This window comes from Carlito syrichta, unplaced genomic scaffold, assembly GCF_000164805.1.
Source record: "Carlito syrichta isolate Samal-C Ts95f unplaced genomic scaffold, Tarsius_syrichta-2.0.1 Scaffold316427, whole genome shotgun sequence".
Classification (NCBI taxonomy): domain Eukaryota; kingdom Metazoa; phylum Chordata; class Mammalia; order Primates; family Tarsiidae; genus Carlito; species Carlito syrichta.
Window position 1 is genome coordinate 1,675,021 of NW_007260523.1, and position 12,518 is coordinate 1,687,538.

At 37.1% G+C, this 12,518-nt stretch overlaps 1 protein-coding gene across 4 annotated transcripts in view; it reads left to right on the forward strand.

Annotated features, from left to right (window-relative positions):
• RGL1 (ral guanine nucleotide dissociation stimulator like 1) overlaps window positions 1–12,518 on the forward strand; it is a 263,517-nt gene that overhangs the window by 171,936 nt on the left and 79,063 nt on the right. For all 4 annotated transcript variants that reach the window (XM_008074430.2, XM_008074431.2, XM_021707212.1 and 1 more), the window contains one exon: window positions 8,655–8,863. In XM_008074430.2, the coding sequence (XP_008072621.1) occupies window positions 8,655–8,863 (209 nt within the window). The remainder of the gene's footprint in view (window positions 1–8,654; window positions 8,864–12,518) is intronic.

Sequence of the window (12,518 nt, forward strand, 5' to 3'; positions counted from 1 at the left end):
CAGTGTAACTACTTGAATTCTGAGATCCAAGGGAGTAATGATTCTATTGGCATTTTGATAATGGGGCTTTGATTTTTATGTTTGATCATTATGATGGTAGGTGCTGATAATAGTGGGAATGAAATGTTTCCATTGGAATCCCCTGGGAAGGTAGGGAGGATAGAGAGATTCTTTTACATGGTCTACTGAGTAAGAATCAAACTCATGACTGTATTTTTAAGTTTGGAAACATCAGTCAGTTGCCATTCTCCATGCATCCTCCTCTGAGGATTGGTGAAGGAGCATTTACAAGTCTCACAAGGACATAAAACCCCAGGGAGCTGTCCGTGGGATTTATGGCATGCTGGGAAAGAGTCTGGACTGTGGAGAAGCCTTTCCATTCATAGCAGCCTTCATTCACAGAGAATATTAGGTCATACAGAAGCTTGCTCTCCCTGCTGACCTTTACAGACAGAGATTGGCTGGGTTGCACAGAAACAGAATGGATTCCGGAAAGCCGGGGCACCTGTTAACCTGTGACCTCAGAGTATGAAGACCTTGGACAACTGAAGCTCTGACTGAGAGAAAAAGCAGGGAGTTGTACATTTTGAAAGCTCACTCTGGATACTAAACTGTATGTGGCAATTTGCGATGTTATTTGGCAAATGCAACAGTGACTATTTTAGTTCACATTCTCTTCCTTCCATGCAACTCTAAATCCTTGAACTTCTCATGATAGCACATGATTTCTGCCTTTTACAGAGTAGATAACCAAGACATTGAAACTTTTAAGTTTCTGCCCTAGGTCCAATAGTAGATTGGCCTCAGAAGGGAACCCAAGTTAATTTATATCCCCTAAATCATTAGCTTTCTGAGTTTCAAGCAGAAAAGTATCATATAAAAGTGAAATTATTTTACCTGAAAAATGTGATCAGCAAACTTTCTAAAGTTAGTTGGCTTTTAAATCTGGCTCCTAGGAATCCTTAAAGGATGACCAGAATGTCAGAAATAAAGATTTGCGTTAGAGAAGATAGAGCCTGTGATGGATTAATGCAGAATCAAGACTCCAGCAGTACTACTGTTTTTCAGGAGATGGGAAGCACAGCTTCCTGTTTCCTCCTGGAATGTTTCTGTACTCAGTGGGGGTGAGAGAGGATGGCCAAGGGGGATGGGATTTCTGCGTGATAAGACCCTGGCTATGGTTTATTGTTGCAGCTCCCTTAGTGTTGTCCTGAAAATGAAGAGTACTCATCATAGAAACCTTTTCAAGTGGCTTCATTCAAACAAGTGACTTCAAGCCAGGTCAACTATTGGGAACCTTGTAATTTTTTTCGAATACATTCATTTGTCATGCATGTGCTTCTCTGACTTTTATTCCTCTATGTTTCTGCTTTTTTCATAGTTCAGAGGCATAATTTTCCATCTTCCATAAGATCAAAGATAACAGAGACAACACAAATGCCTTAACTATAGTGTGCATAGAAAAAAAAGTTCAACCAGTATGAAGGTTTTTCTTGAATTTGCCATTGACACAATCTGAGAGGGACTCCTGGGCAGTGATATGCTGATAATGTGCTCTCCAAAATGTAGCATTTCAATAATTTCCATGGTGTAAATAGTCCTAACATTGCTGAATTCACACCACCACCATGATGCCCTTGGACGCAGAGTTTTGAATGAGTGTGCACAGATGGCTGGTGCACGGATTTCAATCTGGCTCCAGTGTACCACTGGCTACCCTTGGTATGTCTGCATGGTTAGATGGAAGGTGGAAATGTTGGCATATGTGTGAGTCTGGTAGTGAAGATTTCTTCTGGTTTCTCTGCCCAGAAAGGCCACCATAGATGAGACGACGTGTGAATTTGCCCCATGTTCAAGTGTCTCTTATAGTGCTCACCATCTTTACTCTTGGAACCCTCTTAATTTTGGTAACTATCCAGATACCATCCTCAGCCTATGACTTTTTCTATTTTGACTGATGCAAGTTCTGCATATTTTCATCTTAGATCTTTCTCCCAACTTTTAGATTCTAATTGCCTGTTGGACTGTACCATTGGCATGTCTCCCCAAATACCTCAAGTTCTACTTAAAAGTAGAATTCACTACCTTTATCCCACATAAATCTGACTTCTTTCCTCAATTTTTTTTTTCTCCTTATGGGTGACACCATTATCTTTCCAGTCTTCTACAATAGAAATCAGGTAAATATTCTCAATTCTTTATCTTCTACCTCCAGTTATTCACTGAGTTCTTTTTGATTATTTCTTAAATGTGTTCCTCTCATCTGCTACCTTTTCTTTCCTATTTACATTGTCCCGGTTAAGTCCCTTGCAGTTGCTCCGCTGGAGTATCAGAAATTTCCCTACTGGATTTCCCAACTTTAAAACTGTTCTCATTGGCTGGGTGCAGTGGCTCACGCCTGTAATCCCAGCATTTTTTGAGGCTGAGGCAGGGGGATTGCTTGAGCCCAGGAGTTTGAGACCAGCCAAAGCAACATAGTGAGACCTTGTCTCTAAAAAAAATGAAATTTTTTTTTGTGCCTAGCGATGCACACCTGTAGTCCAGCTACTTGGGATACTGAGGTGGAAGGATTGCCTAAGCCCAGGATGTCAAGATTGTGGTGAGCTGTGATTGTGCCACTGCACTCCCAGCCTGGGTGACAGAGCAAGACCCCAACTCTAAACAAAAAACAAAACAAACAAACCAAAACCTATAAAAAAAACTGTCCTCACCAAGTCTGTCCTCCACATTGATTTCTCTGACCATGCTTAAAATCTCATCAGTGGTTTTCCATTTCCGGTAAGACATGGAGTCACAGCTGTTTAGGAGGCACCCTAAGTCCTTCATAATCAGGTAGTCCCCTGCTGACTTTGTGGCCAAGGCACTCATTCCCTTTGTCATGTTGCTTCTGCAACCACATGTTTTCCCCCTGTGGAGGTGGACAGATTAACAGGAGAAAAACATGGCAAATGTCTAATCAGTTTTTGTGACATGGGAGCCTTCAGAAATGGAGACCCAAAGACCCAGGGCTAATGGTTCACTTTTATGCTTAGATTCAATGAAGAATGGCTAGCCATGTAGAAATGTGGTTGGACAAAAAGGGTATAAGCTGATAGTAATAGACTGAGGGGAAACCCAGCAAGGCCTGTCTGTTCAGATTCTTCTTGGCCTCTCTGTGTAGCATTCCTTCCTCCCAGGTATAGGGCAGGGCCTCCTGGAACCAGGGTCTTGTGACTTACTATCAGAAGGTCAGAGAGTTTTTTATGGCCAACTGCTATACAGAAATGTGGGGGCAATATTTCTAGGTTTTATGGCTTGCTTTGGGCGGAGGATAGGATACTAGTTTTTATTACCTGCCTTGGAGAAGGAGGAATTTTGGCTTCTAGGACTCACTTTGGGGGGAAAAAGAAGGGAGGGAAGACAGGAGTGCAGGAGAAAGTAGAGGGAGACTTTGCTTCTGAGGCCTTCCAGTCTCCTTTAGTTCAAAGTGCTCAGCGTGTCAAAGAGCCATACTTTGGGGCATCATTTTCTGAGCCCCAATACTGTTCACACTTCTTTTCTTCTTAATGACTTTGTTAATGCTGGTCTCTACTGGCTGTGCCCTCCCCAACACTGACAACTCCATTCATAATTTAAAGCCCAGTGCGGGCAACATCTACTCAGGAAACCTTTTCTGATGCCTCCTTTCACCTGGGTCCCTCTTGATGCTTCCCTGATGTCCTGCCTGTCTCTGCACTGTTTTATTCATATTGTACTATAATAGTTTTTCTGTGTCTTTTTCCTTTACCAGACTGAACAACTTTGGTTTCAGGACTGCATGCATTTATTTACCTTTATATGTCTAGCACCTTGCACAGTGCCTGGCACACAGTACTGTTTAGTTAATGTGAGGCTGGTTAAGTAGATGAATAAATGAAAGAGATGTCCATTCTGTATATGCAGATAGCACAGAGTTGCCAGACTTACCAAATACAAATGCAGAGTGCACAGTTAAGTTTCAAATTCAGATACACAATAAATAGTTTTTTTAGTATGAGTAGGTTCCAAATACTGCATAGGATGTGCTTATACCAAAAAACATTTAGTTATTCATTATTGATCTGAAACTAAAAGTTCACCGGGCATCCTGTAATTTATTTGGCAATCCTAACCATTATAGCAAAAAAGTGAGTTCACACCCAAAGTAGAAGTTCACACCAAGCAGAAGCTCATGCAGAACTTGACATCATGTGCCTCAGAGGTTTTGCTAGACTTTGCCTTACCTCTTTGTATGCCCCTGTATAAATAGCTCACTATAGTACTCAAATGTACTGGCCTTTTCACAAGGCTCTGCTGTGTCTTTACATACATGATTTCTACTGAAAGAATGAATTTTTTTCTTTGCATGACAAGGACATTTAATATATTCATTTGGGTCATGTGGAGAGATGAGCAGAGCTTATTTGTGAGTTAGCTCATGGGTTTTCCTATACAGGTTGACTATCCCTAATCCCAATAGCCGAAATTAAGAATGCTTCAAATCCAAAGCTTTTTGAGTCCTGACATGATGCTCAAAGGAAGTGCTCATTGGAGCATTTAGGATTTGGGATTTTTAGAGTAGGGATGCTCAACCACTAAGTATATTGCAAATATTTCAAAATCAGAAAAAATTAGAAATCTGAAACACTTCTGGTTCCAAGTATTTGGTATGAAAGATACTTAGCCTGCACTATGGTGGTTTACTATTTCTGGAAAGCAGTTGTAGTGCATTTTTTTAAGTATTAAATTTACTCTTGGTGGTTGGAACAGATGTAAATAAGAATATGTACCTTCCTAAAGTCTGTAGAACTTTGGATATGGGTTTTAGACCTTCTTAGGGAATTAACAGCTAGGATAGTACACACTATTTACTTTGCTGCTCAAGCCAAGATGCCTGAGAACTGGTACACTGAGGACAGATCATGGCTTGGAGGACTCCGTGCTGTCTCCATTCTCATGAGGCTGTTTATTTAATACATTCCCTGTTAGAGTATCAGATTACTGAAGTATTATTTTGATTGAAGAGGCTTTTTTTTTTCAAATTATAAATACCCAAGTTGTTAACAATTTATGTTTTAGAAGGTAAGATAACATATTTCTCTATGACTGGAAACAGAATCTAAATATGACACATTTCATCTCTCATACTCTCTCCTCCCTCCCTCATGCCAAAATTGATAATTATGGAAATGCTGTGGCTGGGACACTGGAGCAGAATTTTAGATATTTACCCCATAGGAGTCAGGCATGTTCTCTTAGAACAAGCTGAATCCTAATGGCAGAAAGAGTGACCAAAAAAACAATCATGAAACATTTTTGTGGCCTCTGTGTCATGATCTTGTCAGGAAAGCGACGGTCTTTGATGAGATCCAGATTGAGCTGTTTCCTGTTAGCGTGCTAACCCACAGGGCAGGCTCAGGCCTCCCTGTCTTGCTTTCAAAGTCTGGGTTATTAAACACTTGTCTGCCAAGGGTTCCACCCCTTTTCTCTTAAACTTCAATTCAAAGTTATGAAGATAATACAAACAAAAACAGGCTCTAAATTCTCCTATAAGGATTATAGACCTACCGAATCTTTTGTTGCAAAAACGAAACTTTAACATTTTAGCTTCTCCAGTCTGGCCATACAGCATATGGTATTTTTTTTTCTCTTTTGTACAATTTCATGTCAAAATAATTCCAGTGGTAGATAATTTTAAGTTTTTGTTTCATAAACACGTACTTAATTTGAATGCTGATAAATTAGAACTCATCTTCAAAAATCTGGTCTTCCCCCTGCATCACAAGTAGATATTAGGATATTTAGCAAATCTACAGGAAATGACATTAAGCAAATGCTCCGACACTTTAACATACATTGTTAATTTTTGTGAGAATGATTTTAGGCACCAGAGCAATTCTGTACTTCATTTTGTGATATTGTCATTGATGTTCACTCATTGCACTTAGGGAATGGTTTTTAAAATCTAAATAGTCAAAATATTTTATTAGCCATTGTGTTAGATCAAATGTAGTTCTTCCTAATGTACAGACGCAAACACTGAGGAGCAAAACTGTTCAATGGACTTACGGGAATCATATGCACGCTGAGATTTTTTTCAGAGTAAAAGGAGGACTAAAAGGAAGCGACTGGGTTAATGAGAAACATAATTCCATTCCCAAGGGAGAACTGTGGCTTCCTGCCAAATCTGCTTTCTGGCAGGAAAAGGGACCCACTTCATCAGGTCCTTTGACAAGCATTTTTCTCTGTGTTTGAATTTTTGGCCGCATCAATACTCAGTGAAAAATTAGTTCTTTTAAATAGTCATTACTTTCAGTAGGAAAGAAAGATTTAGTCTTAAAGTGAAGTTTGCATCGTAAGTAAAATAAGAATCATCAAATTTCAAAATTGTTTAGTAAGGGAACCCTAACATTATCACAAGGTAAGAAAGTTTGATTTAAATGAGAGCCTGAATATCCCTAACCACTGAAAAGCTATTCCTTTTGTTGTTGTTAACATTTGACATTGAAGTATATATCCCAACTGCTACTTTTTAATATTACGCAGACTGACAATTATTATGGCCAGATCTGTTAAAGTGACAAAGTGAAAAACACAAAACATCCCTATATTTTAGTATTACAAAAGAGATCAAAGGAATATGGCTGTTTGAAGATAAAAGTTAACATTTCATAATATTTTGATTTTTTAAAAAGTGAAAAGTAGTAAATATAAATCATTTTAAATGCATTACAGTAATTTACTAAGTCAGTATTTTTTTTTAAAAAAACTCTTCTTTCTAAAGTTCTGCAAGATGCTCTGAGTATAAAGAGAAATTCACATCCCTCTCTTGGAGTTTAATAACACATGTTAGAATATTAAAGACTTGAAGAAATTCTGCAGTAAAGAAATATCTTTGACTTTATTGAACTCTGTAGTTCTCAAACTTGACCACACGACTTTCTTTTTTTGGAACTAGTATTTTATAGTACACAGGCAAAGCAGCACTGTACCAAGTAATTAAAAACATATAGAGTTTGAAACTGTATATCTTTTTTCACTTATTGTTTCTGGTTAAAGTTAATTGGAGCTTCTGGGGAACAGATGGATACTACTAGGCTTGTTCTGAAACTACATAGAGAGTGATAAAGAAATTATTAGGCCATAATCTGAGTCAACAGTCTTAAGAGGCCTAAAGAAACATTTGGTATTTTGCCTGAACCAGATCCCTCTCTTTAGAAAACTTTCAAAAATTAAATAAAGAAATAAAGCCATCCACCACATAAGCTGGAGTCTTAATTTTAATTCCTGTTAGCAGTTAGACATGATGACATTAAGCTGTTCTATCCTCCTTCTAAAAGTAGTTGCCACCACTTTGATCTTTCTGAAAGCAATCCCAGCTGTTAATTTCCCTCCAGTAGTTTAGTTTTTGACAGACCAGGTGAAGAAAAAGCAAGCATGCTGCTTAGTAAGCACAGTATTATCATCAGAGCTCCAGTATCCAGTTTTCGCGTCTTTGCCCTTTTTCTTTAGTTTTCACGTATGATTAGTTGAACTTAGGAAAATATGATATAAAAAATTCAATTTATGCTTTAGATAAAGTGCCTGGTGATTATTCAGATTACTTGGAATAATTATTTTCTTTAGGAAAAGCTTCATTACAGACCTCCTCTCTGTAGGGCAGTTTCCCTTAGTGTCTATGGAGGACCAGTTAAACTTTGAAAATTGTATCTCTGTATAATTTGTTAGGCATGGATTTACTGCAGAATGTAAGGTACGCCAATATTTTTCTTCAATTTAATTATCTTCCCTTTTATTCAATGTTTAAGCTTTACAGATTTCATTACCAATTAATTTTTATGTATTATGATTTATATACCAAGGTAAAGTATATCTGCCAGTATTACTTACAGTTTCATTCTCATGTGATAGCTACTTCTCATGAGTAAATGTCTTCTCTTATACTTTCTACAAATTTCCAAAGGCAGAGCCACACACCCACCCGTCCTTTCCACGCTCACGGAGCTTAACCCAGTGCTGCTTGATATAGTCATTTCTCAGCCATTTCTGTTGATGGCTGATGGTATTTAATCAGAATGCACTTTGCTTTCAGTACACTGGAGAACAGTCAAATCTCCATAGATTTCCATGAAAATCATAGTCCTACCATGGTTGACTTTTCTGGCTATCAGCATGATGTCAGCTGGCTCACACAAATCCTAAAAATTTAATGATCAGTTCTCCAAAACTAGTGAGTCACCTTTGGCACATCACTGTAGAAGCTGTCTTTAAGAACGAGTCTGTAAACTTACCATGGAATAACACAAAGGGAATGATTGATAACATTTGCTAAACTCTATCCTGGGATCATAGAAAACAGCCTTGATAAAATATGCCAGCAACTTAATTCCTGATAGAGGAGTAAGTAGAAGAAATATAACAACTATGAAGTAATACCTTTACTTCTAGAGAGCAAGGAAACACACATTCATACACCCACTGTCACTACCGCTGCCACTCCACCACACTGGACTCACAGGAGAGAGCATTGCCTTACATGACTTGCAGAGAAATTAAATAAGAGTGAGGGGAAACATGACAGGCTATGGTCTTCAACGACTTCAGTTTTACTTTAGGGAACCATTTCTCCTGATGGTAATCATTAATTTGTTGCACAGGTTGAAGGGGACCAGCTGCCTCCAGGACATACAGTCAGTCAGTATGAGACGTGTAAGATCAGGACCATAAAAGCTGGAACCTTGGAGAAGCTTGTGGAGAATCTGCTGACAGCTTTTGGGGACAATGACTTTACCTATATCAGCATCTTTCTGTCAACGTATAGAGGCTTTGCCTCTACTAAAGAAGTGTTGGAACTGCTGCTGGACAGGTAAGAATTGAAAGGAGTTTGAGAGTTGAAATGTCAGGCTGCTTGCAAAGTGAAGGCACAACGTTCAGAATCACCTGCCCTTGGTGTGCTGAGAGGGGTATGTGTGGAAGGGTAACTGGAAAGCATGACCTTTGGCATAGATGGCACGAAGATTATTCAGGAGCCTCTTATGGTCTGTTTCTGGGGGAAAAAAAACTTATAAAAAAATCTATAAAAGAGTTAAGAGTGGATACCAGAAATCTAGATTCAATTGTTAGATTTAATTTATTTGCTATCCTGATTTGTTTCGAATTTTTATAATTTTATATAATCTAGTGAATAATCAGTTGGACTGTTGTGAGAATTAAATGAGCTAATGCTTGTGAAGTGTGAAGCTCAGTCTTAGACCAGTCGGATGATGGTGATGATGATGATGTATAACTATTAATAGTCACCATATATCAGGCTACTTTATGGATATGCGCACAGGTATCATCCTTGATCTGTATTGTTAAGGTGTATAATTGCGTATAATAGAGCAGTGTACACTGTAATTTACACATTGTTAATCTTGATATTTTCCTCCTTATTTTTGTTTTATTTATAATTAAACCTGGTATTTTAAAGATACCATTAAATTAACTTGATATTGAGAGGAAGAAAACTGTCATCCAGACAATTGTTTGAGAATCATGTGAATCCTCCCCCAAATCCTTAGACAGTTTTCTGAAGTTTCCTGCAGAAGGAGGGAAATGAGATATGGTATTTTTGTTGGACTTGTTGAATCTTGATTTTTGTTAACTAGATTTTTTATTTTGAAAGTTATCTGTGCTCATGATAAAAATATTAAAGTTTTTTCATACTGCTACTTTTCCTCCAAGTAACATTTATTAGATTTTGAATATATATATATAAGAAAATTAGACCATAATCTAAGTAGGCAAATAACATAGCATTTTAAAATAAATAAATAAAATAAAATAGCATTTTAAAAATAGAAGTAATCCATGTGCGTGGTGAAAAGTTCCATCAATCCAGAAAATTATAAAAAGAAAAAATTTTCTTTTCTCCAAGTTTCTATCCCATTCCTCCTAGATAATCACTGTATGCCATTCCTTTTGTATTCCTCCTGGATTTTTCTGGGTGAATATAAATATGTGTATGCAAACACATACACACTTATGTACTATTTACCATTTATATACTATTTGTTTATATATATTTATCATATGTCATATATACTTATCTATGATACAAATAGAATCACAGAATACAGTCTGTTCTGCAATTTTCAATTTTTACTTATCTATGTATCTTAGAGATTCTTTACTCATTAAGTGACTTGACTTATGTAAAAGGCTTAGAATAGTAGCTGACATATTGAAAGTTCAAGACATGTAAGTTCTTATTATTTCAAAAGCTCAAGAAATACAAGTTCTTATTATTTCAAAATCAGCACGTGTGGATGGATCTACCTTAATATTTTTAATGACCTTATAGTCATTATTGAATTGATTATTATATGGATAGACATTTAGGCTCTCTCTAGTTTTTTATTTGTTTTTTTAAATTTTATAAACAGTGATGCAAGGATCTTTTTTGACTACATATTTCTGAATAGTCGTTTGATAAATCTGTAGGATAATTTCATTTCTTTTTCTGTTTTTCTTGTTTTTTGAGATGGGATCTACTCTGTTGCCCAGGCTGGAGTGCAGTACCACCATCACAGCTCACCACAGCTCACCACAGCCTCGGCCTCTTGGGCTCAGGCAATCCTCCCACCTCAGCCTCCTGAATAACTGGGACTGCAGGCACACACCACCATGCCCAGCTAATTTCGTTTTTATTTTTGTAGAGATGAGTTCTTGCTACGTTGCCCAGGCTGGTAACTCCTGGCCTCAAGGCTCAAGCAGTCTTCCCACTTCAGCTTTCCAAAGTGCGAGGATTACAGGTGTGAACCACCACTCCCAACCAGAATAATTTCATAGAAGAGTAACTGATGGATCAAAGAATATCAGCATTTAAAGATTTGAAAGATACTGCCATATTACCCTCCAGAAGACTGCACCAACCACACTCCTATCCACAGAGAATGAAAGTGTCCATTTCCTCGCTTTCCCCATGCACATGCCAACAGCGTATTTTTCATCTCTATCTCTGAAACTATCTCCACCATGATCTGGCCACTGAGAAATGGTAGCTCATTGCTTTTGAATTTATATGTCTCACCTTTATGAGTGAGGCTTAGCATCTTTTAAAATACTTATTGGTCCTTTGTGTTTTCTTGAACTGTTTTTCATGTCCTTTGTCTGTTTTTCTTTTGGACTATTTTCACCTATTTATTGATCAACTAATTATAACTGCACATTAAGGTAATTAGTTCTTTGCTTATCATGTTGGAAATATTTTTCCTAATTTGTCCCTTGGTTTTAAAAATTGTTTATTAGTATCCTTTTTATGAAGACTTTAAAATTTGGGGGTAGTCATATCTATCAGTTTTAAGAAATGCCTTTAATAATCAAGTCCTATTCCAGTGTAAGTAAGGGTATTGATAATAGTGGGTTTTCCCCCAAAGTAGTATTCTTGTAGGTGCATATAGAGTGAAATTATTTGGATCAATGGTTATTCATATGTTCATATTCAGGAACATTCAAAAAATTTATCATATGTTGATCCAGTTGTGATACCCTGAGCTGCAAGATAGATAGGAAGTTCTGTAGTTTTTTGCATAGCAGTACTTGACAAAATGTAATGCCTGGAGTATAAACTTGGGCTAGTGAGTCATTTCTTTTATAGTTTGTTTGCTTATCTAATAGCTCGTAACTATAAATAGACATTGAAAACTTATATGAATTTTCTCCTTTTGGTATTTCATCTTTATAAAAAGATGCAGTATGCTGTTGACAGGCATTATGAGGGAAATAGTTCAAAACATAAAATCTCGTACAAGTTTGCTTTGGAGTTGGTAACTTCTTCTATTTATGGGGTGGCTTTATTGATAATAGGCCACAGATGTCCTCAAGTCAGTAAAGGAGTACGTGTAAATTCCAGCTGTTCATTTAAATTATGGACATACACACAGGAACTAGAGTGTTTAGTCTATGACTCATGTACATCCAGCTTTTATTTGATGATTTTAAAATTCTTTGTTCTTCTATTGTAGTGGAGATAAGATATTTTTGGATTTTTAAAAATACTAACTGAATGACTATTAAATAACAATCAACACGAATTCAAATTGCATTTAATTCAAATTATCATTTAAAATATAACTAAATGAAGAGTTAGGATTATTTTGTACCATTTGGATGGGCCAATTGAATTTAATCTCACAGTTAGATCCTTTGCTTGCTTCTAAAATGACTGGAACCAACAAGCACTGAATGCAGTCCCTAGCCTCTGCAACACACCATGCAGATGGAACTCAGAAATATGACTTCGTTCTTACCCGGAGTTTAGAGGTGGATTACTGGGAAGCTGCTTCAGGGACACTCACTTGGAATGCTCTCTACATCATTTTATATTCATAATTTTGTATTTTTCTTTGAGAGGACCCCTCAAATTACATATATCCCCAAGTTACATATCCATACAACCTGGACTCACCCTTCAGTACCTAATATTTTACTGCAAAAGATAAGGCTTGCACTTATGAAGCAAGTAGATAACCACTTAA